A 27,990-nucleotide genomic window follows, 5' to 3' on the forward strand; every position below is an offset into this window, starting at 1 on the left:
CAGAGAGAGAGAGAGAGAGAGAGAGAGAGAGAGAGAAAGAAAGAGAGAGAGAGAGAGCGAGAGAGAGAGAGAAAGAGAGAGAGACAGAGACAGAGAGAGAGAAAGAGAGAAAGAGAGAGAGAGAAAGAGAGAGAAAGAAAGAGAGAGAGAGAGAGAGAGAGAGAAAGAGAGAGAAAGAAAGAGAGAGAGAGAGAGAAAGAGAGAGAGAGAGAGAGAGAAAGAAAGAGAGAGAGAGAGAGAGAGAGAGCGAGAGAGAGCGAGAGAGAGAGAGAGAGAGACAGTACACGCACTAAACAAGGGGCGCACTGAAGAAAGGTAAACAAACGCACCAGCAGCTCCAGTGTGTGTGTGTGTGTGTGTGTGTGGGTGGGTGCGCGCGCGCGTGTGTCTTGCGGCGGTCGGCAGAGCAGCTCGGGCTGGCGCGCTCCAAAGGATACGAAACTAAACACCACGACAAAACAGAAAATCATGCTGCTGGAAACTCTGGTACGGTAAGATAGACGCATGGATTTGGCTCTGAGAGAGAGAGAGAGAGAGAGAGAGAGAGAGAGAGAGAGAGAAATACAGAGAGAGAGAGCTTTGCACAGCAGAGATTTCAGTGGCTCTGATTTCTGTCCACAGATTTTGCATTCTTCACAGCATTAACAGTAAAAAGCCTATTTTGCCTTTGCTATGCATGAGATCCAGTTCAGGCTAGGGTCAGTGTTGCCTGCTGCTGTCTGTCCCCTCTTTAGGGCCTTTAGTCTAAAGTGCTGCTTCTGCTCTGGCATAGCATCAAAACCCCAAAGAGATAAACAGGGTTAACCCATTGAACCCCAGGCCTATTACTGAGCCATTTGACTTACAGGGAACTGTGTATTATTCCATACCTACAATGAAACTGAGTTTGGTTGATGCGCAGGCGTAGTTGAGGTACTGAGGTAATGAGTGAGGTACTGAACTGTGAGCCCACACACAGGCCCACAGAGTCTAAGAGGTTAAAATGCTGTGTGGTGCAATAAGTGGTCACTGCATGTGTTCTGCCTTGATTGGGCCTTTGCTGACAGCAGGAGAAAGTTCAGCAGGGTCAGTGAACTGCAGTGGTTCAGCTGGACCTGCTCCTGTGACTCACGGCCTGCAGATGGACCGGAGGAGTGTCTGAGTGGCACGTGTGAAGTGAAGGGCAGCATCGCCCCATGACTCTTGATCTAGATTGGCGTTTGTCCACCTGTAGTGCAGAGACCTGTGTTTTCCCTTCACCTGAGTCACATTAGCTTATAAATAGAGGGAAATTCCACCAGTGTCTATGTAATATACTGGCTGAGATACAAACAAAACCACATATGTCTGCTGTAACATTCATTTACTCTTTCACATCACTTGCTTTGGTGTGAAATAGTGGAGATTTTACAGAGAAACATACAGAGTCTTACTGAAAATGACGATGGTGGGTGTAGTAAGAATGTGTCCAACCCAATTTTAGCCATTACATTTGCTTGAAGATGACCAGTAAACTTGTACTCCTCCACTTGCAAGGTATCCAAGCCTTTACATTTAATGTTAACAATGATAAAATAGTAAACAAACAAACAAACAAGAAAGCCATGGGTATTATTTTGCCTTAAAATGCATCTACGTCTCTGTCCTGCACATAATTTCCATGTTTTAGGTCAAAACGTCATTAGAGAACTATTGAGGAACAGGCAATGTTTTCATAACCATTTTGTGGAGCTGAAGTAGCACGAAGTTGCTTTTAGAGGAATTAAACATCTGGTTTCTTTCAATACTTCTGGGCGATGTGGTAAAAGTATAATATTGTGATACTTCAAGACATTTTCACGACCTTTATTTAAGACGTCTGATCAATTGGAACAGAGAAAAAAAGAATATTTAAATAAAATACTATAAAATCTTTGAAAGCAATGATTTTCATCCAATTTTTGTCCATCTATGTTCCTCTAAGTCCAGTTAAACGTGACTAATTTGCTCTGTTTATAATGAAACACGCTGTTGGTCAGTATTCTACAAGCTCTGACAATATACACGATGTGCTGTTAGATAATTTATCACGGTAAAAGCAGGAAAAACACAAAACTGGCCAATCCGGATGGGGGACAAGACTGGAACTGGGAAACACTGGTCTAAATGGTCCACTCTGTTTAGCTCTAAGTAGGTCACTCTGATATTTGAGTGTTTGTGTATTGGTCTCTCTCTTAGACTAGAGCTTTCAGGCTATCGTGATCAATACAGTGCTGAGTTTACTGGTAACGCAGTTGTTGGCGATGAACAACACAGCTTTGACCTTATACTGTTTCCTGTTTACAACATAAATTGAATGTGACTGCAGTGATCTGTATAGATGCCTGTTTTGTTCTATGATACGGAGAGTAGAGGTGGGTAATATAATGATATTCATTCATTCATATTTTGATAAATTATGCCACAGTATGCTTTTCTACTGATTCATAAGAAAAGAGGACAATTCGTCCTCTAATATTTCTATTTATTTTTAATAGTGTTTTGAAATGTGGCGTTACTGATTTTTGTCTGCTCCAGTGTGTGTCTTGAAAATGTCTTGAACTATCTAATGTTGTTTGCCATATAGTCACAATCGAGAGTCATTGAGCCTCAGGAACCTTGTAAAGGAAAGTGGTTTTACCTGGGGTTTGATTTTGAGAGGAATACTTCACTCTAAAGGTGGGCGATATGGCAAAATGTGATGTCATGATACTTAAGGAGGATTTTACAAAACACGATATGTCATGATATTTTTGTTCTGTCATCTAATATGCTAGACTAGACAAAGTAAGCCCACATTTTAAAAATACTATCAAAACCTATGTATACGGTCACTGGTATTCAATATATTTGACACTATGCTGCATTAAATTTAGTTAACCCCCTTAAAATCCCAGACTCATTACATACAGAGGCTTACTACTCAGTGACTACAGGGACTTCAGTGCAAACTGGCTGAGCTGTTTTTAGGCTATAGAAGTGTCTAAAAGAACATGGCCTTTTAAGGAGTAGAACTAGTTATGCTCTTTGTAATCAAATATGCAGTTGGGAAGCCTTTTTAATTATTGACAGTATCCAAGATATACTCAGAAAAGCCTATTGTGACATATTGTGATGTAATTTAGAACAATAACAATAAATACGGTCATATTGTCCAGCTCAACTTCAACCTAATTCCAATATTACTAATAATTCTTGAATAAAAATAAGAGTAATTGAATGTTTTGCAAGTGAGACTGGTTCCCACTTGTTTTAAAGCATTGTTATCCACATTAGAATGGCTTTTCTCTTAAAGCCGAAGCTAATATCGTGTGTACATGTGCATATACTGACGTATACTTCTCTTCACAGGTAGTTTGTGCGTTCTCGGTTTTGCTCGGCCCTCGCGTGTGTGTGGGCTATGTGTTTCAGGCTGCTCAGCCAACAGGAGAAAAGGATGATGGTCCTCCACACACTAAAAGTGAGACTCTAACCACTTTACCCATTTTCTTTTCTTCATTACGACACTCCAGCCCAGAAGCCTGTGTGGCCTGTGAGCTGACGCTGACCTGATTGACCTTTCTGAAACAGCAAAGCAGAAAAACGTATTCAGCTCTACTCTTTTACCCCATAAAAGTCTACTTTTATCAGTACTGTTCAGCTATATGAGTTGTATGTATTTGCTTAAGTTCAAAAGTATCACATAGTTACAGAATGAATTACTTTTACAATTGATTTACTTTCTGTATCGACAGGTTTGAATCTACACCTCTTTTTTCGTTTGTTTTCAATGTCAGTGACCAAACCTTGGCAAGAATGGAAAGGCTAGCTTTTCTTCCCACAAAAACAAAAGTGTACGCACAGCAGCAACTTTTCAAATTGAAATCATAATGTTCTCTGTCGATCTCTATAGATTAAAAGTTTATAGCCCACACTTTCAGCAGAATTGTTCTACCTGTTAATGTGTTTTAAAGCAACACCGTGTAAGTTTTGGGGATTTGGAGACCTCTCTGGTGGAAATGTGTAATTGCAGGCAACATGTGGTCGAACGATTTGTAAAACCAATTGTATTTCGGACCGCCACAAGCGGATTAACCTGACTTTTGCAAGTGCGTTGAAAGAGTATTTGAAGAGACCAATGTAAATTCCAATGATGTGAGTGAATTATTACTATCGTCATCGTGTCTTCATCAGTATAATGTTGATTTTGACTTCAAGCCGGACCTTATTTTTGAGCCTCTGCATGTTGACATGGAAAAATATATGACATGGTCTGAAAAACTCCCACCAAATCTGTCTTGCTACCTCTGACTTTTAAATGATTATTTCAGGCTTTGCAGGGCGACTTGCAATAGCACACGCACCTTATTCTAGTGTTTTCTTTTTACCTCCATAGTCAATAATACTACTTCTTTCAGTTTGAATGAAAATATGACATAGTGTTACTTTACTACCAGATTACATCATCCTTTGGGAGCACCGAGTAAGACTTTCACAATGTGCAGATCAATGTGTAATCACTAATTTCACCATCTGTACCGTCTGTAGTTGTGTCTGGTTTTCTGAATCTATTTTCTGTACTGTGGTTTGTGTCTCTGACAGTATCTGAATGGGTGAGCTCAGCAGGCTCATGTAAGGGGCGGTGCTTTGAGCTGGTAGAGGCGGAGCCTCCAGGTTGCAGGTGTGATAACCTGTGTAAGACTTACTACAGCTGCTGCGCTGACTTTGATGAACAGTGCCTCAAAACTGGTGAGTACTCACAGATGTAACCCCTCAATGCGGAGCCAGAAAGATTTTTGACTTTGAATCCGCTATTTACTTTAACAAGCTTGCTCTCAATGCTGATGTCCTGTTTACTTTGATATGAATAAAGAACTTGAGCAAAAACAAAGATTAAAATAGATTTTTTATTTTGTTGGTCTCACAAGCCACCATTGAGAGCAGGCAAGCACATAAACAGGAATATACTTCCTGCTTCAGTCAGCTTAATATCCAATAAAAGTCCAATAATAAGCATTTCCACGGCAGTCTGAGTTTCACTCTGAATGTGCGCGCACACTCAGTGTCTGGCTCATGAACACAGGCTCATGTATTGGCAACACAGAAGGAGGAAAGTGAAAGAAAGCGATTGTGTGATGTATTTTATTCCTGTGTGGTCGACTGACACATTCATGTACTTTCCAAAGCACTATTTATTTCAGTAGCGTTATGCCTCTTTTATACAGTATATGAAAATATGGTGGCAGATGAGACTACTCCTGTCCACCAACACCGACTATTTGAATGAGTTATGTTTTATTTACAACTTGTGTAATGTATATAAACCAGACTCAAGTTATTTTTGACTGAGGAATTTTAGATAATGTTCTGATTTTTAATTGATTGGACCACTTTCAAAAGAACAAGAATGTTCTATATTTCTACCACCATACAGAAAATATTTTGTATACTTATTAGCAACAACGGTTTTACATCGTGGAAAACATTGATTTCGAACTTTTGAACACTATTAAACTAGGGCAGCGTATTACGAACTTTTCAAATTCAAATGCAAATCTGAAAATGCTAATTAATTTGGGTATTTACAATTACAGTCTAGACGTTTTCCTCTTGAATCCCACCTTACACTAAAACGTCCCTCCTGGCATCCTGCCCAGTCTTTGACAGAAGTGCCTCGCTGGCATTGAAATATTTATTTTACTTCATTAAAAACTTAATTTTTGCAGAGCTGAAGTGCCACGATGAGGTGATGCAATGGCCAATAGACAATTCTTATTTGGTTTTGAATATGTAAGAGAATGAAATGTGAAAAGCACCTTGTTTTTCCATAAGAGCTTCTCAAGATATTACACACAAAAAATGCAAATGCAAATATACATTTTGCCCATTTTTATGTTTGTAGTTTAATAAAATAAAATAAATAAATAAATAAATAAATAAGTCTGGAATATGCCACTGCAATTATACAGCAGAGTTATTCAACTAGACGTTGGGAAGGTCCAGTTTTGTCAAGTTTCTTGCTTACAAAGGTTCCGATATACAAACCAACATAGCAACGCGACAACAGTTGCTTTTAAATGTTCAAGTATTTATGATTTGTCCAGGCAGCTAACAATATCAAATAAGACCCATATATGTACATTTGTGTGTATACAGATTTTGATAAACTGTTTTATTTTGAACATAGTTTTATGTTTTAATGATCAGTATGAGACTGAATGCTCACTGGCTGTTGTTTGCAAAACAAACAAATCTGCAGAAGATCCTTTTGGAAGAAACAAGGTTTTCAAAAAAGATAAAGAATATCATTTTCATTTCTGAATAGTTGAGACACATTGGTTTTAGGACCTGAAATGGGCAAAACATGCCGCTCTCTGTTCATTTGTTTTTAAAAACATCTTCCTTGTCGACCTTTAATGAGACAGAAATAATAGATTAAAAAAATCTATAAAAAGATGTGAAATTATTCACTTTTGCCCTTCGTTGGTTAAGTTGTTTGGATAAGCTATAACACAGTGCTATGGCTGCTGCTTTAGCTTTACTGAATTTTTTTATTTTTTTAAGTGCTTGGCTTGGTAGGCTGAAATAATTTACTGGGTCCTTATGCAGACCACAATCCACCAGCTGATGACCCAGATATGTAGTAAATACTAACATTCACTCTCACACACACACGCACACATGCTCTGATGCACACGGCAAATTTTATGCTAGTATACATTTTTTATAACTACATTAAAAATAATTGTTTGTGTGTGTGTGTGTGTGTGTGTGTGTGTGTGTGTGTGTGTGTGTGTGTGTGTGTGTGTGTGTTTGTGTGTAGCTGGGGGCTTTGAGTGCACTGCTGAGCGGTGTGGGGAGAGCCGAAATGAGGACTATGCGTGTCAGTGTTCAGAGGATTGTCTGGAGAAAGGAGACTGCTGCACAAACTACAAATCTCTCTGCAAAGGTCTGACAAACCAGGACTAGCTACCGCACTAACTAATACACTGACTACCACACTGGCGACCACACTAACTACCATGCTGACTACTACACTGACTACCACACTAACTACCACACTGACTACTACACTGAATGCCACACTGACTTCCATACTGACTACCGCACTAACTACCACACTGACTACTACACTGACTACCACACTACCACACTGACTACTACACTGACTACCACACTGACTACCACACTGACTTCCATACTGATGACCACACTGACTACCACACTGACTTCCATACTGATGACCACACTAACTACCACACTGACTTCCACACTGACTTCCACACTGACTTCCACACTGACTTCCACACTGACTTCCACACTGACGACCACACTAACTACCACACTGACGACCACACTAACTACCACACTGACTACTACACTGACTACCACACTGACTATTACACTGACTACCACACTAACTACCACACTGACTATTACACTGACTACCACACTACCACACTAACTACCACACTAACTACCACACTGACTACTACACTGACTACCACACTGACTTCCATAATGATGACCACACTAATACACTGACTACTACACTAACTACGACCCTGACTACTACACTGACTACCACACTAACTACCACACTGACTACTACACTGAATGCCACACTGACTACCACACTGACTTCCATACTGACTTCCATACTGACTACCACACTGACTACTACACTGACTACTACACTGACTACCACACTGACTTCCATACTGATGACCACACTGACTACCACACTGACTTCCATACTGATGACCACACTAACTACCACACTGACTACCACACTGACGACCACACTAACTACCACACTGACGACCACACTAACTACCACACTGACTACTACACTGACTACCACACTGACTATTACACTGACTACCACACTAACTACCACACTGACTATTACACTGACTACCACACTACCACACTAACTACCACACTAACTACCACACTGACTACTACACTGACTACCACACTGACTTCCATAATGATGGCCACACTAATACACTGACTACTACACTAACTACGACCCTGACTACTACACTGACTACCACACTAACTACCACACTGACTACTACACTGAATGCCACACTGACTACCACACTGACTTCCATACTGACTACCACACTGACTACTACACTGACTACTACACTGACTACCACACTGACTACCACACTGACTGCCACACTGACTGCGACACTGACGACCACACTGATGACCACACTGACTTCCATACTGACTGCCACACTGACTGCCACACTGACTGCGACACTGACGACCACACTAACTACCACACCGACGACCACACTAACTACCACACTGACTACTACACTGACTACCACACTGACTATTACACTGACTACCACACTAACTACCACACTGACTATTACACTGACTACCACACTACCACACTAACTACCACACTAACTACCACACTGACTACTACACTGACTACCACACTGACTTCCATAATGACCACACTAATACACTGACTACCACACTAACTACCACACTGACTACTACACTGAATGCCACACTGACTACCACACTGACTTCCATACTGACTACCACACTGACTACTACACTGACTACCACACTGACTACCACACTGACTACCACACTGACTGCCACACTGACTGCGACACTGACGACCACACTGATGACCACACTGACTTCCATACTGACTGCCACACTGACTGCCACACTGACTGCGACACTGACGACCACACTGACGACCACACTGACTTCCATACTGATGACCACAATGACTACCACACTGACTACCACACTGACTTCCATACTGACTACCACACTGACTACCACACTGACTACCACACTGACTGCGACACTGACGACCACACTGACGAACACACTAACTGCGACACTGACTACCACACTGACTACCACACTAACACCACACTGACTACCACACTGACTACCACACTGACTACCGCACTGACTACAACACTAACTACCACAATGACCACCACAATGACTACCACACTAACTAACATGCTGACTAACTTTAAGTGAATAAGAATGTGTGAGTGTGTATGTATGTAGGTGTCTTGCCTCTGTATCTTGTTTACTAAGTGTGTGTGGTTTATAGGTGAGAGTACGTGGTTGGAAGATGACTGTGAGGAGATTCATTCTGCAGAATGCCCAGCAGGGTGAGTGGCTTTGTCTAGCACCTCTAAGAACACAAGGTGAGTAATTACTATAATCAGCACCCTGGAGAAAACAAAGTTAAGTAAAATAGGTTTTGTGCTTAACTCGCTTTATCTCATAGTGAAAGCTGTCCTGAAAACCTTGTTTTTGGGCTCCTGAGCTTCAGTAGTAGCCAACAGTGATTATTTGTAAAATCAGATGCCCATGTTGAAAGCACAACCGTGGCTTTACCCTCTGTAAAATCTTAATCTCCAGAGTGCTGTGGAGATCGCTGCCTGATTTTGCTCCATCCAACAGACCTGCTGGACTCTCCTCCCTGCTAGAAATTACAAGTTCAGCATGTACACCAGTCAACAAGGCTGTTCATCAGCAGAAACAAAATACGTTGTGTTTTGAATGACCACATACCCAACTAGAACTATACCAGCATAAATCAGCATAGACTAACACAGAGTAACCAGTGCATCACAGAGGTATAAAGGGTATACATCACCCCCCCAGTAAGGGTTCAGTGCGTTTAGTCACAGGCACTGTATGCTGCCTATGAATACATGCCGTCTAGCACAGCGTTAATGTGATGTTCACCACTGTGAGTGATGTGAGTGAGCAGGATGTGAGGTGTTCGAGTTGAGGTGATCTACATTTCCACATTTTAACAATGCTAAGTATTAATGTAGTATAACGCTGCTGTTGGATCAAATCCTCGTATCTGGCCTAAACCATCTCCTCCATGAGTATACAACCTCGTATCTCCAAAAATGGTAACTTTACAGGAGAAAGAAAAAAATACTTTACTTTTAATGTAAGTCAATGGAACCAGACATTTTCCCCACTTCATTTTGAGCCTGGAGATACGAGGTTTTAATCCGACAGCAGTGATAAGAATGTGCTGATGAAATGTATTGTGGTGTCACCAGGCCGTGTTGAATGTAGTTCAATTTTTTTTTAAAGAGAACAAATGTTTACATTGGGCTGTTTTAGGTTCATTTGTAAGGACTTTTATGTTGAGGTGCCTGAATCCGAGTGGAGTTTTCCGGAGTAGAGTGGAGGGTTGTGTTTTTAGCTGTTGGCACTGGCGAGGCTGTTTCTTTTACCTATGTTTGGTGCTATTTTCAGCATATTGAAAATAAAGTTGCATTATGGACCGTAACCTCAAGCTGTCTACGATTTTCCAAATGTCATAGTATTTTACAGTTCACCCTTATTTTTATTTTGTCAAAACAGTTGAACATCTGAATCCCAAAATTAAAAACTGAATACCTACCCAAAGAATAAATTTCAGAATAGTTGAATATTCAGGTCCAGCCCTAGAAAATGAAGCTTAAGAGAAATTTAAGAGAAATGATTTTGCACAAAGCCACATTGGTCACAATCAATGGTTAGGTCACAATTCGTGTTAACAAAATGTGTCTGAAGCTTATTCTGTTACGCCTGGATGAGGTAGAAAACTTGCTTTATTGATAAATGAGAAATGCAAAACATAATGGAAACAGACTTTATGTAGAAGTTGCAGGAAGAAAGGTCAAATGCATGGCCCTATGTTCTCTCAGAACTGTTTGCCCAGGTGGTGTTCCCAGGGGTTCGGTGGGCCACAGTGAAGTGGGACATTGATTTCAGCATTCATTGGGCCGCTGCCTGCTCTGCCCTGTTTCTGAACTGTTAAGGCTATAACTATGTGCAGTTGCTGGGGGCTGTCAAAACAGCTCTACCAGGAGCGAATAAGGGTTTGAATCGCTCCATTGCATATGCCATGTTTGTCTTGCAGATGGTGCAAATATGTAATGTCATTGTCAGGAGTTTAAAAAAAAAAAAGCATTAGTTGATGGAAACACTGATTCATTTATATTTTCTTTTGCTTCCTTTTCGGAAATTTGTTAGAAATCATTGAATAGAAACCCTGCTAATGACATCTTGTTTCACTGGGGTATGAATATGAGGTCACCAAAGTTTAGAGAATACACAAATGAACTGAGACGAATGTGTGTTGAAATAGCTTTGTTTGAATGTATGTTGAGTAGCTATAAAGAGATATTTCAAAAATAGCTACATGACTGAAAATCTCCATTAATAGGGTAATAACAAGGATTAAGAGGTTCAAACAACAGGAGTTGCAGTAAATCTGCACTTTACCCTCATACAGTGAAGAGGATGAGAGGCGAACATTGCTCCACAGATCATGGTTGGAGTTGTGCAGAAGGTGTTAGCACATTTGGGTCACAATGTCTCCAAAACAACAATTAGACACTAATGCTTTGCCAACAAACTGTTTGGAAGGCCTTTTCTTTCTGGCTGCCGTTGCCAAAAATCGAAAACCTGGCTCTGGTTAGATTTTCTAGTGGGACAGTGTTCCAAAGCACATGTCCAAGTCCAAGTGAAATGGTCAGTCAACACAGAATCAAGGCATTCACATGTCCATCCTCGTCAAATGACCTAAATTTAATGAAAACCTATACACATCACCATCTTTGGCAATGATTATGGAGCTAAAACGTCTACATTTTCAAACCATTGCTATAAAGGTGTAACCAGTGAATTAAAACTAAAATATCTTTTCTCTGTGCAGTTTTGTGCGACCTCCCCTGATCATGCTGTCTTTAGATGGATTCCGAGCTTCCTACATGAAGAAAGGAAAATCTGTCATCCCCAACATCCACAAACTGAGTACGACTCCACCACAGTAACACAGCAAAAAAATGATCTGGACATAAGCTCCTCGGATAACATATTAATCACTTAAGGTGGTAGTAACTTCAGGCTCCTGCAGATGGTGCTGCACAAGCATGGTCGGGCTACAAGTGTCTGTGGGGCGTGCATTGAGATTCATGGATTGAGAAGAGGTGGTACAGTGCAGTGAGTGTCTTGTTCAATTTGTGGAAAATGGGTCACAAAGTAGAAAAAGAGTGATTGCAGAATTGTAGAAATTCTCATCAGAATTGTGACCAAAAGATGAAACTGACAGACAGGGAATGCCTGCATGTTTCATGGCTTATGAATAAGAAATGCTTCACTGCATTTGAGTGTTCTTTCAGAAACTGGTTGTGAAGAACCTGCCTTGAATTCTAGAAGCAATTCTTGCTTGGAAGCAATTTTTATGCACAAGCCGTGAAACTTGCCATCAGTACCTGTCTGTCAGTTCTGTTTTACGGAGAAAATTCTGATGAGTTTTCTGTAGACTGGGATTTTTACCACTGCTGGTCGACCCATATGTCTGTACACTTTGATAAACCTGCAAATTCAACTGCTTCCTTCACTGTAACACATTCATTGCACTGTGCCACCCCTTTCAATCTGGGAATCCCTTCACACACCCTGCAGGTATTTTTAGCCCGACCATCCTTACGCAACGGCAGCTGCAGGAGCCTGAAGCTACTACCATGTTAAACATGCAAACTTGAAACACATACAAAACGCTATCATGTATTTCAAAATATATTGCCACATTAACTAAATTTATTGTAAAATACACACATTTGAAATGTAGCAGTAAATATTACACCTAAAAATGTACCAGGTCTTGAAGGTCTTGAAATGCAGTTTGATGATTTGAAATCCTGATTATTTGAAAGAAATTTTGTGTGAGCGTCTTACTGCATGTGCACAACAACTAGTGCACAGTACACTGCAAAACATGTCAACACCATTTATTTATATCCGTTATCTTTATTAAAACTAAGTGCCGCATTGTCCTATTGTTCCACAGTAAAAAAACGAATGCATGCAATGTCAATACCGAATGAATCCGATATCAGTCTGAATCCCTACACAAAAGTCTTTCTTTAGGACACACCATACTGAGGGGTATCCAGTCTTATAAGCAAAAGGCTGGTGTGGCTGCAGGTTTTCATTCTAACAAAGCAGGAGCTCAAATCAAAACGTCTGAAGTCTGAGACCAACTGATTAAACAAGTGGAGTCCTGCTTGTTTGGAATGAAAGCCTAGAGCCACACTGGCACTTTGGAGATAAGACCGGACCGCCCTGCTTTAAGGCGATTTCCTCTTTTCATTGTGTCAAATAGAAAATTATGGCCATTGTGTAGTTTTATTGGGCTCTGTTCCTCGGCTAGCAGTAATTGAAAGCTTACCCTCTCTGACTCTGTCCACATTAGAGATGTGCTTTTGTAATGCACAAGACAATGATCTACAAACATCTACAAAACATTTGGATGCTTGTTCTTAATTTGATCCTTTTACTATATTGTGTTTCTTATATAATTGGAATTGATTTTTTTTTTATAGAGATGTGTGGGACCCATGCCCCTTATATGAGACCAATGTACCCTTCTAAAACTTTCCCCAACCTCTACACTCTAGCCACGGTAAGCTGCGGATGTGTTTTTAGCTTCATAAAAGTCCAAAAACGCATGCGATAGTGTGGAAGTTTCTCTAAATCTTACTCTGTGTGTGTTTTGGTAGGGCCTGTACCCAGAGTCTCATGGTATTGTGGGTAACACAATGCATGACCCAGTGTTTGAGGCAAACTTTAACCTACGTGGGAGAGAGAAGCTCAACCATCGCTGGTGGGGAGGGCAACCTGTGAGTTCCACCCTTCATTAGCAGAGACTTTAATGGACATTTACACCAATTCAAAAATTCTACATAATCAAACTATTAAGTTGTAGGCAAAGTGATTCTGAGGGGTTTGGTGTGAAATATGACAGTCCAAAGAAACTTAACGGATAAGGGTTGTTTACAGTAATGGTGATAGGAACCAGAGGTCTGAAGTGTTTTCATGCCTTTAAAAGGTACCTCCCAGACAGATGTTGTTGTAGCCTCTTAAACTCCTTGGAATGACCGGTAGTTCCAAAATGCTCATATTCTTCATCACTTTCATATTTCATAAGCCACATTCAAAAGGTGGCGTCGTATGAGAGCTATAACTGTCTTCTTTCCAGTCAAATAGATGGTGATGTCATTTAAACTTATAATAAAAGAAGCTGAACTCAGTTTTTTTTCTACTGAAAGTCAACCCATTTTTCCACAAACCTGGGCTATATACAGATGTATATAACTATAAACAGATGACGTCTCTTCAGTGATCTGCTTTGTAAAAATTATATTTATAAAATAATACAAAGAGCGTCTAAGATCTTTGGCTTTTAGCAGTAAATTGTAAGCATATAGCAATATGTGTGATCATAAAACACATCTTCTGTTCAGCTTTATTTATTTTTTTAATTTATTTTATGCAGTTACTGAATAATTTGCCTTGAGATTTGGTCATGTAAATTCAAATGTACGAACCAAAATATACCCTAGACAGTAAGAGGTTAAACAGTTATGAATATGTTGCCTGATCGCTGTTTTACCATTTTAGCCTAAAAAAGGTTTTTTAAAGCACATTCATGGCAAAGAGATACATGTAGGGTGAAGTAGAATCTTTTTCAAATTTACAAATAGTCTGCTATTATCAACATTACAAATCAAAACTAAGAAGACTCATGTAGGTTCACTTGTGGTTTTAATCAGTAAATCATTTAGATTTGCATTGCAGACATTGTGACTGCTGGTTCCCATCCCCACTGTAAAGATATCCAAGTTGTTAAGTTTATCTAAACTGAGCCACTTCACATCAACCTGCTGCTCAGTTAATCCAGAGCATATAATCAACACTCTCCCCTCAGTTAATCCAGAGCATATTATCAACACTCTCCCTTCACTTAATCTAGAGCATATTAACAACACTCTCAGTTAATCCAGAGCATATTATCAACACTCTCCCCTCAGTTAATCCAGAGCATATTATCAACACTCTCCCTTCACTTAATCTAGAGCATATTAACAACACTCTCAGTTAATCCAGAGCATATTATCAACACTCTCCCCTCAATTAATCCAGAGCATATTATCAACACTCTCTCCCCTCAGTTAATCCAGAGCATATTAACAACACTCTCCCTTCACTTAATCTAGAGCATATTAACAACACTCTCAGTTAATCCAGAGCATATTATCAACACTCTCCCCTCAATTAATCCAGAGCATATTATCAACACTCTCTCCCCTCAGTTAATCCAGAGCATATTAACAACACTCTCCCTTCACTTAATCTAGAGCATATTAACAACACTCTCAGTTAATCCAGAGCATATTATCAACACTCTCCCCTCAGTTAATCCGGAACATATTATCAACCCTCTCCCTTCACTTAATCTAGAGCATATTAACAACACTCTTCCCTCAGTTAATCCAGAGCATATTATCAACACTCTCCCTTCACTTAATCTAGAGGATATTAACAACACTCTCAGTTAATCCAGAGCATATTATCAACACTCTCCCCTCAGTTAATCCAGAGCATATTATCAACACTCTCCCTTCACTTAATCTAGAGCATATTAACAACACTCTCAGTTAATCCAGAGCATATTATCAACACTCTCCCCTCAATTAATCCAGAGCATATTATCAACACTCTCTCCCCTCAGTTAATCCAGAGCATATTAACAACACTCTCCCTTCACTTAATCTAGAGCATATTAACAACACTCTCAGTTAATCCAGAGCATATTATCAACACTCTCCCCTCAGTTAATCCGGAACATATTATCAACCCTCTCCCTTCACTTAATCTAGAGCATATTAACAACACTCTTCCCTCAGTTAATCCAGAGCATATTATCAACACTCTTTCTTCACTTAATCTAGAGCATGTTAACAACACTCTCCCCTCAGTTAATCCAGAGCATATTATCAACACTCTTTCTTCACTTAATCTAGAGCATGTTAACAACACTCTCCCCTCAGTTAATCCAGAGCATATTATCAACACTCTCCCTTCACTTAATCTAGAGCATATTAACAACACTCTCAGTTAATCCAGAGCATATTATCAACACTCTCCCCTCGGTTAATCCAGAGCATATTATCAACCCTCTCCCCTCAGTTAATCCGGAACATATTATCAACCCTCTCCCTTCACTTAATCTAGAGCATATTATCAACACTCTTCCCTCAGTTAATCCAGAGCATATTATCAACACTCTTTCTTCACTTAATCTAGAGCATGTTAACAACACTCTCCCTTCAGTTAATCCAGAGCATATTATCAACACTCTTTCTTCACTTAATCTAGAGCATGTTAACAACACTCTCCCCTCAGTTAATCCAGAGCATATTATCAACCCTCTCACTTCACTTAATCTAGAGCATATTATCAACACTCTCCCCTCAGTTAATCCGGAGCATATTATCAACACTCTCCCTTCACTTAATCTAGAGCATGTTATCAACACTCTCCCCTCAATTAATCCAGAGCATATTATCAACACTCTCCCTTCACTTATCAAGAGCACATTAACAACAATCTTCCCTCAGTTAATCCAGAGCATGTTATCAACACTCTTTCTTCACTTAATCTAGAGCATCTCTTATCCCAGTATAACACGGAGCTACACGACCTATTGGATAAACTCGCCCCACTAAAAACAAGGACAGTTTCATTTGCTCGTAGTGCGCCATGGTACACCGCCGAATTGCGCCACCTAAAATCCAGGGGACGACAGCTCGAGCGCTTGTTCAAGAAAAGTGGACTTACAGTACACAGGGAAATGTACAACAGCCACTTAACGCACTACAAGGAAGCTATCTTTGCTGCAAAATCTGCTAACTACCGGACATTGTTCATGGCTTCTGAGGGCAACACCCGTGCCCTTTTCTGTTCTGTAAACAATATGCTGCAATCACCGGACACATCATCTACTCAAATGCACTCTGTTGATCTATGCAATATGTTTATGTCATTTTTTGACTCAAAAATCCAAAACATCCATCAACAGATAACCTCTTCCCACACAGCTAATGCTACCCCTAAGTGTACTCCCGATCTACTGCTATGCTCTTCTTCTTCTTTATCTACTTTTACACTCCCTACAACTATTGAAATAGCTCATCTTATTAAGAAAGCTAAGTCTACAACCTGTATTCTAGACCCTCTTCCAACAAATCTTGTCAAAGCTTGCTCTTCCTCTCTAAGTGAGCCTATTACTGCTATCATTCAGTCTTCTCTTTCAACTGGTCTTGTCCCTGCCTCTCTCAAACTGGCCATGATTACTCCCATACTTAAGAAACCTGGATTAGATCAGACTGATTTTAATAACTTCCGGCCAATTTCAAGTCTACCATTTATTTCAAAAATTTTAGAGAACACTGTCTACACTCAGATTCATACTTACCTTAGTAACAATAACCTATATGAAACCTTTCAATCTGGCTTTCGTCCTCTCCACAGCACAGAAACCGCTCTCCTGAAAGTGACCAACGATCTTCTAGTGGCAGCTGATTCAGGCCGGCTTACGATTCTCATCCTCTTAGATCTAAAAGCTGCGTTCGACACTATCTCCCACCCAATACTACTTGATCGTCTAAAATCTATTGGGCTCACCGATACTGTGCTTAAGTGGTTCTCCTCCTATATCAATGATCGCTCCCAGTTCATCCGCCTCAAGAACTGCCAGTCATCTATGTCCAAAGTCATTTGTGGCATTCCGCAGGGCTCTGTTCTTGGACCTCTCCTATTCATAATTTATCTTCTCCCAATTGGCCAAATATTTAGGAAATTTAAAATACATTTTCATTGTTATGCTGACGACACCCAGCTTTACCTCTCCACTAAACCCAACGATACTTTCCCACCCTCCTCTCTGTTAAAATGTTTAGATCAGGCAAAAAAATGGTTCTCCGAAAACTTTCTACAGCTAAACACCAATAAAACTGAAATTCTCCTAGTAGGAACTAAGAACATCCTTGCAAAATGTCAGTCTTTCACTCTGAATCTTGATCATTCCACTGTCTCTCCGTCCTCCCAGGTTACAAGTCTGGGAGTTGTTCTTGATAGCCATCTCTCCTTCAAAACACACATTTCCAATATCACACGCTCAGCCTACTTCCATCTTAGGAACATTAACAGACTGTGTCCATTCCTCAGCCAATCCTGCACAGCTATTCTGGTCCATGCATTAGTAACATCGAGACTAGACTACTGTAATTCTATTCTTTTCGGCTTACCTCAGAAACACTTACATAGACTCCAGTTAGTTCAAAATTCAGCAGCTAGGATCATCTCCAGGTCGCCTGTAACCGAACATATCACCCCTGTCCTTAAAGAGCTCCACTGGCTCCCTGTCAACTACCGGATCCAGTATAAAATCTTACTAACTACATTCAAAGCTCTACATGGACTTGCTCCCTCTTATATCTCTGATCTCCTTAAGACATACAGTCCTGCTCGCACCCTCCGATCCTCGTCAGCTGGCCAGCTCACTCTCCCTCCAGTCCGCTTGTCCACCGTGGGAACTAGAGCCTTCAGCCACTCTGCCCCATCTCTCTGGAACACCCTTCCTACCCAAATTCGCAATATTGATTGTCTAACTACCTTCAAATCTCGGCTTAAAACCCATCTATTCACACTTGCATACTCCTGATTCCTCATCTTCACTTTTCTCTGTTTGTCTTGTTTCTCGTCTGGTTGAAAGTATTTGAATGTATGTTGATTTGTTTATCTGTTTATTTGTTTTTTGTTTTTTATCCTCTTTTATACTCTACCATTCTTCTTTTAACCGTTGTAAGGTGTCCTTGAGTGCTTTGAAAGGCGCCATTACTAAATAAAATGTATTATTATTATTATTATTATTATTATTATGTTAACAACACTCTCCCCTCAGTTAATCCAGAGCATATTATCAACACTCTCCCTTCACTTAATCTAGAGCATATTATCAACACTCTCCCCTCAGTTAATCCAGAGCATATTATCAACACTCTCCCTTCACTTAATCTAGAGCATATTATCAACACTCTCCCCTCAGTTAATCCAGAGCATATTATCAACACTCTCCCTTCGCTTAATCTAGAGCATATTATCAACACTCTCCCCTCACTTAATCTAGAGCATGTTATCAACACTCTTCCCTCAGTTAATCCAGAGCATATCATCAACTCTCCCTTCACTTAATTTAGAGCATATTATCAACACTCTCCCCTCAATTAATCCAGAGCATATTATCAACTCTACCTTCACTTATCAAGAGCACATTAACAACAATCTTCCCTCAGTTAATCCAGAGCATATTATCAACACTCTTTCTTCACTTAATCTAGAGCATGTTAACAACACTCTCCCCTCAGTTAATCCAGAGCATATTATCAACACTGTCCTTTCATTTAATCCAGAGCATATTATCAACACTCTCCCTTCACTTAATCTAGATCATATTAACAGTACTCTTGCTTCATTTAATCCAGAGCATATTAACACTCAGTTAATTAAGAGCATATTAACAGCACTCTCCATTCAGTTAATTTAGAGCATATTAACAGCACTCTCCATTCAGCTAATTAAGAGCATATTAACAACACTCTCCATTCAGTTAATTAAGAGCATATTAACAGCGCTCTCCATTCAGTTAATTTAGAGCATATTAACAGCACTCTCCATTCAGTTAATTTAGAGCATATTAACAGCACTCTCCATTCAGCTAATTAAGAGCATATTAACAACACTCTCCATTCAGTTAATTAAGAGCATATTAACCGCACTCTCCATTCAGTTAATTAAGAGCATATTAACAGCACTCTCCATTCAGTTAATTAAGAGCATATTAACAGCACTCTCCATTCAGTTAATTAAGAGCATATTAACAGCGCTCTCCATTCAGTTAATTAAGAGCATATTAACAGCGCTCTCCATTCAGTTAATTAAGAGCATATTAACAGCGCTCTCCATTCAGTTAATTAAGAGCATATTAACAGCGCTCTCCATTCAGTTAATTAAGAGCATATTAACAGCGCTCTCCATTCAGTTAATTAAGAGCATATTAACAGCGCTCTCCATTCAGTTAATTAAGAGCATATTAACAGCGCTCTCCATTCAGTTAATTAAGAGCATATTAACAGCGCTCTCCATTCAGTTAATTAAGAGCATATTAACAGCGCTCTCCATTCAGTTAATTAAGAGCATATTAACAGCGCTCTCCATTCAGTTAATTAAGAGCATATTAACAGCGCTCTCCATTCAGTTAATTAAGAGCATATTAACAGCGCTCTCCATTCAGTTAATTAAGAGCATATTAACCGCACTCTCCATTCAGTTAATTAAGAGCATATTAACAGCGCTCTCCATTCAGTTAATTAAGAGCATATTAACAGCGCTCTCCATTCAGTTAATTAAGAGCATATTAACAGCGCTCTCCATTCAGTTAATTTAGAGCATATTAACAGCACTCTCCATTCAGTTAATTAAGAGCATATTAACAGCACTCTCCATTCAGTTAATTAAGAGCATATTAACAGCACTCTCCATTCAGTTAATTAAGAGCATATTAACAGCGCTCTCCATTCAGTTAATTTAGAGCATATTAGCAGCGCTCTCCATTCAGTTAATTTAGAGCATATTAGCAGCACTCTTGCTTCAGTTAATCTAGAGTATAATAACATTTAGTTAATTAAGAGCATTTTAACAATACACTCGTCCATAAATTATTAATCACATCCATAAATGATGATTAATGAAATAAATGAAATCCTGTTCTCTGAGTCATTTCACCATTAGGAATATCAGATAAGCCCATTACTGAAAGTCTGTATTTGATTCACAGTGTAAAGTCTAATTGCACAGAGCTCTGACCCCACCTTAGGCCATAACATTCATTTATAGTGCTTCACAGTTTCTTTCTTAGGAAATTGTATCCTTGTTTTTCAAAAGAGTTCAGTAGTGGGCTATTCCCCTTAAAGACCTTACTGTGAAAATTAAGTTCATAATGGATGTTTTCTTTTGACGTTTTTATTGTTTCCACATTTTTCTTCCTCTTAGATCTGGATAACAGCAGAGAAACAGGGAGTGAAGGCAGGGACCTTCTTCTGGCCTTGGTAAGCAGATCAGTGTGATATATGAAACCAACTCTGATGTCATTCGTGGTTCGAGTAGTCAGTTTTGAGTTCTCAGCGGATACACAAGGGCTGGTACTTGAGACCCCTACCTTAGAGCGAGTTAGAGCTGGCAACACATGAAAAAGGGAAAATAAGATGCTGCAACCACACATAGACGTGATTGTGTGATGTTGGTCCTGTAAGGCACTGTTATAACAGCCAGATTATTTTTTCCTGGAGAAGTTCAGTAATTTAAGTGATCACTGATAAGATCTGTGATTTTAATCCAGTACAAATGCACATTTTACAAATTTGACAGTAATGATTATGGAGTGAATGGCTTTCTGTGATTGGCTGGAGCTAGAGCTCCCTCAAAAACTCCTGTACCAGACCACCTCATGCTAATAACAAATACCAAAACCTACTAACAGACAAGGCTCTTAAAAAAGGTTCTTTAGGAAAGAACCATCTGTCTTTAGTATTTAATCATGAACACTTAAAGAATCGTTTGCATGCCTAAAGGGGTCTTTCCATAAATGGGTTCTTCAGATTGGTGGAGAACATTGTATTTGGTTCTATATAGAACCATTTTGACAAGGGTTTTATGAAGCACCAAAAGGAGTTCTTCTATTATAACAAGCCTGATATTGTAATAACAGAAGAGCCAATTTTGGCTTCATATAAAACCCTTTTCTAAAAGGTTCTATATAGAGTCATCTATAGCACATTCTCCATCAATCTGAAGAACTCTTTCATAATGCAAAGAACCCTTTAGGCATGCATAGGGCTCTTCAAGTGTTCAAGGTTCTATATAGAACCATTTCCTTTCCTGAAGAACACTTAAAGAACCACTTAAAAACATCCTTTTTAAACAGTATGCTTTTGTCATTGTTAAGGGTTCTACAAAGCACCAGAAAAGGTTCTTCTGTTGTTACAAGCTTGATATCATAAGAACAGACAACCCCTTTTTGTTGCTATATAGAACCCTTTTCTAAAGGGTTCTACGTAGGACCATCTACAGCACATCCTGCATCAATCCGAAGAACCCATTGATGATGCAGAGAGCCCTTTAGTCATGCATAGGGTTCTTTGACTGTTCAGCGTTCTATATAGAAGCCTTTTCTTTACTAAAGAATGCTTAAAGAACCACCTTTTTAAAGAGTGCACAGTTATTCTTATTGAATATGGTGCAACATTAATCCTATATGTATTGGGCAGTCAGAGGCCTTAGAAATGACCAAACAAACTGCAGCTTGAATAGTGCTTATGCCCCCTATTGGAGCCAGAGGTAAGCGCAAATATAGCCATGCAGTTGCTAAATGCATTTCAAAGTACACACAAAGTACATCTGTCTGTCTGTCTATCTATCCATCCATCTGCTCTTGCAGTTGTCAGTCTCTGTTCTCACATATTGTACGTGCCATTTTTACTCCGGTTCACAATAGAACGGTAATGAACTGATGTAAAAATGGTTGAAAGTAATTGAATTTCAGTTTCATGGGCTTCACAGCTTGTCAGATTTTAGGTTGCGAGAGTGAATACGGAGGAGAAATGTGATCACTGCACACATGATTGGACAAGCACATGCATTTCTGTCCCCTCCAGGCGTTTACTCCAACAAAGCCCTCTCACACACTGGCTAACACAGACACAGGGTCCATTCATCTTTGTCTGTGCGCAATAGGACAATGTTGAGCTGTTTTGCCCTTTTGTCCTCCTAGCTTACATAAACTAACAAAAGGCCATGTTTATTTTCTTCTAACTCTCTCTCTCTCTTTTCATTCCTGCTGACACAGACAGGACGGTTCTGAAGTCAGATGTAATTAGGCTTGTGAGATCATGATGATAGTAACGTGGGTGGGAGTCTCTTTAAACACAAGGTTACCTGCTGTGCCTGCATAAAGTAGAGAAAATGAACATGTTTTCTGGTTAAAACCTGTAAGCTAACTTAATTCCTGGTTTGATGGGGTAGTTGTTGGTATGGTTTGGTAGTTCTGGGTATGGCTTGGTAGCTCTTGGTATGGTTTGGTAGTTCTTGGTTTGGTATGATTGTTCTTGGCATGGTTGTTTAGTTCTTGGTATGAGGGGTAGAACTTTGTGTGGTTTGGTAGTTCTTGGTATGGTGGGGTAGTTCTTGCCATGGTTGTTTAGTTCTTGGTATGATGGGCTAGTTCTTGGTATGGTGGAGTAGTCCTTGGTATGGTTTGGTCATACTTGGTATTGTGGGGTAGTTTTTGGTATTGTCTCTCTCTCTTTTCATTCCTGCTGACACAGACAGGACGGTTCTGAAGTCAGATGTAATTAGGCTTGTGAGATCATGATGATAGTAACGTGGGTGGGAGTCTCTTTAAACACAAGGTTACCTGCTGTGCCTGCATAAAGTAGAGAAAATGAACATGTTTTCTGGTTAAAACCTGTAAGCTAACTTAATTCCTGGTTTGATGGGGTAGTTGTTGGTATGGTTTGGTAGTTCTGGGTATGGTTTGGTAGTTCTTGGTATGGTTTGGTAGTTGTTGTTATGGTTTGGTAGCTTTTGGTATGGTTTGGTAGTTCTGGGTATGGTTTGGTAGTTGTTGTTATGGTTTGGTAGTTGTTGTTATGGTTTGGTAGTTCTTGGTATGGTTTGGTAGCTCTTGGTATGGTTTGGTAGTTGTTGTTATGGTTTGGTAGCTTTTGGTATGGTTTGGTAGTTCTGGGTATGGTTTGGTAGTTGTTGTTATGGTAGTTCTGGGTATGGCTTGGTAGCTCTTGGTATGGTTTGGTAGTTCTGGGTATGGTTTGGTAGTTGTTGTTATGGTTTGGTAGCTCTTGGTATGGTTTGGTAGTTCTGGGTATGGTTTGGTAGTTCTGGGTATGGTTTGGTAGTTCTGGGTATGGCTTGGTAGCTCTTGGTATGGTTTGGTAGCTCTTGGTATGGTTTGGTAGTTGTTGTTATGGTTTGGTAGCTTTTGGTATGGTTTGGTAGTTCTGGGTATGGTTTGGTAGCTCTTGGTATGGTTTGGTAGTTCTGGGTATGGCTTGGTAGCTCTTGGTATGGTTTGGTAGTTCTTGGTTTGGTATGATTGTTCTTGGCATGGTTGTTTAGTTCTTGGTATGAGGGGTAGAACTTTGTGTGGTTTGGTAGTTCTTGGTATGGTGGGGTAGTTCTTGCCATGGTTGTTTAGTTCTTGGTATGATGGGCTAGTTCTTGGTATGGTGGAGTAGTCCTTGGTATGGTTTGGTCATACTTGGTATTGTGGGGTAGTTTTTGGTATTGTTTGGTAGTTCTTGATATGGTTTGGTAGTTCTTGGCATGGTTGTTTAGTTCTTGGTATGATGGGGTAGTTCTTGGTATGGTTTGGTAGTTCTTGGTATTGTTTGGTAGTTCTTAATATGGTTTGCTAGTTCTTGGCATGGTTGTTTAGTTCTTGGTATGATGGGGTAGTTCTTGGTATGGTTTGGTAGTTCTTGGTATGGTGGGGTAGTTCTTGGTATGGTTTGGTAGTTCTTGGCATGGTTGTTTAGTTCTTGGTATGATGGGGTAGTTCTTGGTATGGTTTGGTAGTTCTTGGTATGGTGGGGTAGTTCTTGGTATGGTTTGGTAGTTATTGCCATGGTTTGCTTATTCTTGGTATATTTTGTTAGTTCTTGGTAGGGTTTGGTAGTTCTTGGTATGGTTTGGTTATTCTTGGTATATTTTGTTAGTTCTTGGTAGGGTTTGGTAGTTCTTGGTATGGTTTGGTTGTTCTTGGTATGGTGGGGTAGTTATTGGCATGGTTTGGTTATTCTTGGTATATTTTATTAGTGCTCAGTGTGGTTTGGTAGTTCTTAGCATAGTTTAGTAGTTCTTGTTATGATTGGGTAGTTCGTGGCATGGTTGGGTAGTTCTTGGTATGGTGGAGTAGTCCTTGGTATGGTTTGGTTTTCCTTAGTATGGTTTGGTAGTTCTTGGTATGGTTTGGTTGTTCTTGGTATATTTAGGTATTTCTTGATATGATGGGGTAGTTATTGGCATGGTTTGGTTATTCTTTGTATATTTTGGTAGTTCTCAATATGGTTTGGTAGTTCTTAGCATAGTTTGATAATTCTTGATGTGGTTTGGATGTTCTTGGTATGGTTTGGGAGTTCTCGATATGGTGGGGTAGTTCTTGGTATGGTGGAGTAGTTTTTGGTATGGTTTGGTTGTTCTTGGTATGGGTTGGTATTTCTTGGTATGATGGGATAGTTCTTGGTATATTTTGCTAGTTCTTCGTATAGTTTGGTCATTCTTGGTATGGTTTGGTAGTTCTTGGTATGGTGGGGTAGTTCTTAGTATGGTGAGGTAGTTCTTGGTATATTTTGCTAGTTTTTGGTAGGGTTTGGTAGTTCTTGGTATGTTGGGGTAGTTCTTGGTATGGTTGGGTTTCTCTTGGTATGGTTTGGTCTTTCTTGTTGTGGTTGGGTAGTTTTTGGCCTTTTCAAAGTTCCATATAGAACCATCAGCAGCCTATTCTCCGTCAGTCTGAAGAACCTTTTTCGTGATGTTCTTCAAGTGTTCTTGGTATGCCATTTTCCAGAACCCTTAAGGAACTATAATTTTTAATAGTGAAGCTTGGCATCATAACAAAAGTAGAACACTTTTGGGTGCTTTATGGAACCTTTTTTCAAAAAGGTTTGCATTTCATGAATCATTTAGTCATGCAGTGGTAATGGCTGTTTATAAAATCATTTTCTTTAATAAAGAACCCATAAAGAACCTTCTTAGCTAACAGTATAGTTCATATTCTGAGTGGAACGCTGCTGCAGATAAACATTACAACAGATGGGAAGAAATGTTCTGTCCTGTGTTGCTACAGAATGTCCTCAAGATGTATCAGGGCTGATTCAGGACAGGAACTCTGTTACACATTAAAAGAAAACAGATTGCAAAACAAAAACAATTACTTCTGGGCATCTGAACATCATCATTAAACTGATCCAAACATTGTTGACAGATTTTCTAGATTAGTCAAACCAGTATGTAATCAGGCTTGTCTGCTTTCATTTTTGTAATATATTTGGATTAGCTGGTCTTGAGCCAGGACTCAACTAGGACAGCAGTGTTGAACCAGAACAGTCCTTGCTTACTGAGAACAGCACTAGAACACTCAACTGTGTGTGACGGAGTCTGAGTGTTTTGCTTTACAGTGCTTTTTTGTTGGATGGTTGAATAAATCCTCCTCCTCCTTTCTCTTGTTTGTTGTGTAGGGTGATTCCACTGGAGAGGAGGATCCTGACTATACTGAGATGGTTCCACTTGCCTGATGATGAAAGGTCAGCAGTGCTGGCTCTTAAATGCATCCTTTCATGTGCTGAAAAAAAAAAAGAACGGCATGCAATTTAAACCCAACACACACAAAAAAACAAGGACACTTCATTCAGCAGGCTTCAAATATAGTTTAAGTAGTTTATGTATTGTAAGCCACTTATCCTTCTGGCTTGCTGGGGGGAGCTGGAGCCTGTCCCTGCTGTCATTGGGCAGAAGGCAGGAAACACCCTGAACAGGTGTCCAGTCTATTTAAATATGCACATAATCCACAAAATATACGATTTGGCAATATTTGTATAGATGTAACATTTTCTTCAACTGGGTATTTAAATACACATAAAACCTAAAGTAAATTCAATTCATTTTTTAAGTGTGTGTGATTAAGGACTTCAGTAGCAGTCAGCTTTAATATCTTTTTGTACAGATATTTTGAACGCCACTGATGTTGGAAGCCACCAATTACTCATTTAACCCCTGATCAAACCATAGGGCCACCAGCTGGCCCAAAGTTTTATTACACACTGCTATATTACAAGAAAGGCTTCACTAGTTTGCACTGAAGTCCCCGTAGTTACTGGATAATAAGGCTTAGTATGCAATAAGCCTGGGATTTTAAGGAGTTAAGAATCAAAATATTTTTACATATTCTGGTAAGAAGTCATTTTTTTCATATTTCGGGGGTTCTATAGTCTTTTATTGAACATTTGACCAATTTCATATGTGTTGCACTTAATTTAGTTTTAAGGTAACTCCTGAAAGTTATAATCCTAAAATGTTTATACTGTAATAGCAGTAACGTCTGTTATGACAAAACACAGGTGAATATGTTAGCTTGACCAAGAATAGTGTGTATCTGAAACATAATGACTGTGAGAGGTGTACTGACATACTCAGGCATACTCACATATATAAAAACTGGATAACTGTACTTAGTGTAGCTGAATTTCATTTAAAGTATCTTACAGGGCATCTGCCTTTATGGTCAGGAAACTGCTTCTACCATTATACTGTTACCTCATTTACCAGTGCAGTATGCGTTTCATGTTGTGTCCTGTTTCAGGCCGTATGTGTACGCAGTGCACTCAGAGCAGCCCGATACGTTCGGACACAGACTTGGACCTTTCAGTAATGAGGTAGGACCAGCGCATACCAAGCTAGCACATCAACTTTCAATGGAAATGAGTTTTTTGAAACTACCTGTCATGAAACTAACTTGCATACAGATGAGACACGTCTAAATACAGGTCTTAATAATGAACACATTCACATTAAATGTGAGAAATTTAAGAATGAACATCTTTTTCAGCTTGCTAAGGTGTGTCACTTCTGTTGGAACAAAACCTCGTATCTCCAAAATGACAACTTTACAGGAGAAGGAAAAAACATACTTTACTTTTAATATAAGTCGGTGGAACCAGACGTTTTTTCCAAGTAATTTTGGGCCATTTATTTTGGTCCATTCATCATGAAATTTACTCGCCTTGTAAAGGGTAACATACGTTTTCAAATTATGTCAAAAACAGAAAAATGGAGATACCATGTTTTGTTCCAACAGTAGCGACATAATGCCTGCATGTACAAGATGACCATCATATTTGACAGATTTGACACATTTTTAGTTCATTGCTGTATTTAATATAGAGGGTTCTATGAAACCATAAATCAGAAGTATGTAATAAAATCTTACTATCTCATTATATAATAATGATATTT

The 27,990-nt window shown here is 39.5% G+C and overlaps 1 protein-coding gene across 2 annotated transcripts in view; it reads left to right on the plus strand.

Moving 5' to 3' along the window:
- The first annotated feature begins 311 nt into the window (after positions 1 to 311).
- Positions 312 to 27,990, plus strand: part of LOC108442489 (ectonucleotide pyrophosphatase/phosphodiesterase family member 2) — a 44,686-nt gene continuing 17,007 nt past the window's right edge. Inside the window, exons 1-11 of one of the 2 annotated variants that reach the window (XM_017722553.2) lie at positions 312 to 486; positions 3,349 to 3,457; positions 4,579 to 4,725; positions 6,800 to 6,925; positions 9,092 to 9,152; positions 11,714 to 11,811; positions 13,386 to 13,465; positions 13,563 to 13,682; positions 20,956 to 21,011; positions 26,217 to 26,282; positions 27,338 to 27,410. In XM_017722553.2, the coding sequence (XP_017578042.1) occupies positions 469 to 486; positions 3,349 to 3,457; positions 4,579 to 4,725; positions 6,800 to 6,925; positions 9,092 to 9,152; positions 11,714 to 11,811; positions 13,386 to 13,465; positions 13,563 to 13,682; positions 20,956 to 21,011; positions 26,217 to 26,282; positions 27,338 to 27,410 (954 nt within the window). In that variant the 5' untranslated portion in view covers positions 312 to 468. The remainder of the gene's footprint in view (positions 487 to 3,348; positions 3,458 to 4,578; positions 4,726 to 6,799; positions 6,926 to 9,091; positions 9,153 to 11,713; positions 11,812 to 13,385; positions 13,466 to 13,562; positions 13,683 to 20,955; positions 21,012 to 26,216; positions 26,283 to 27,337; positions 27,411 to 27,990) is intronic. The other variant, XM_017722554.2, reaches the window with a different exon arrangement.

The sequence above is a fragment of the Pygocentrus nattereri genome, chromosome 11 (genome assembly GCF_015220715.1).
Source record: "Pygocentrus nattereri isolate fPygNat1 chromosome 11, fPygNat1.pri, whole genome shotgun sequence".
Lineage (NCBI taxonomy): Eukaryota > Metazoa > Chordata > Actinopteri > Characiformes > Serrasalmidae > Pygocentrus > Pygocentrus nattereri.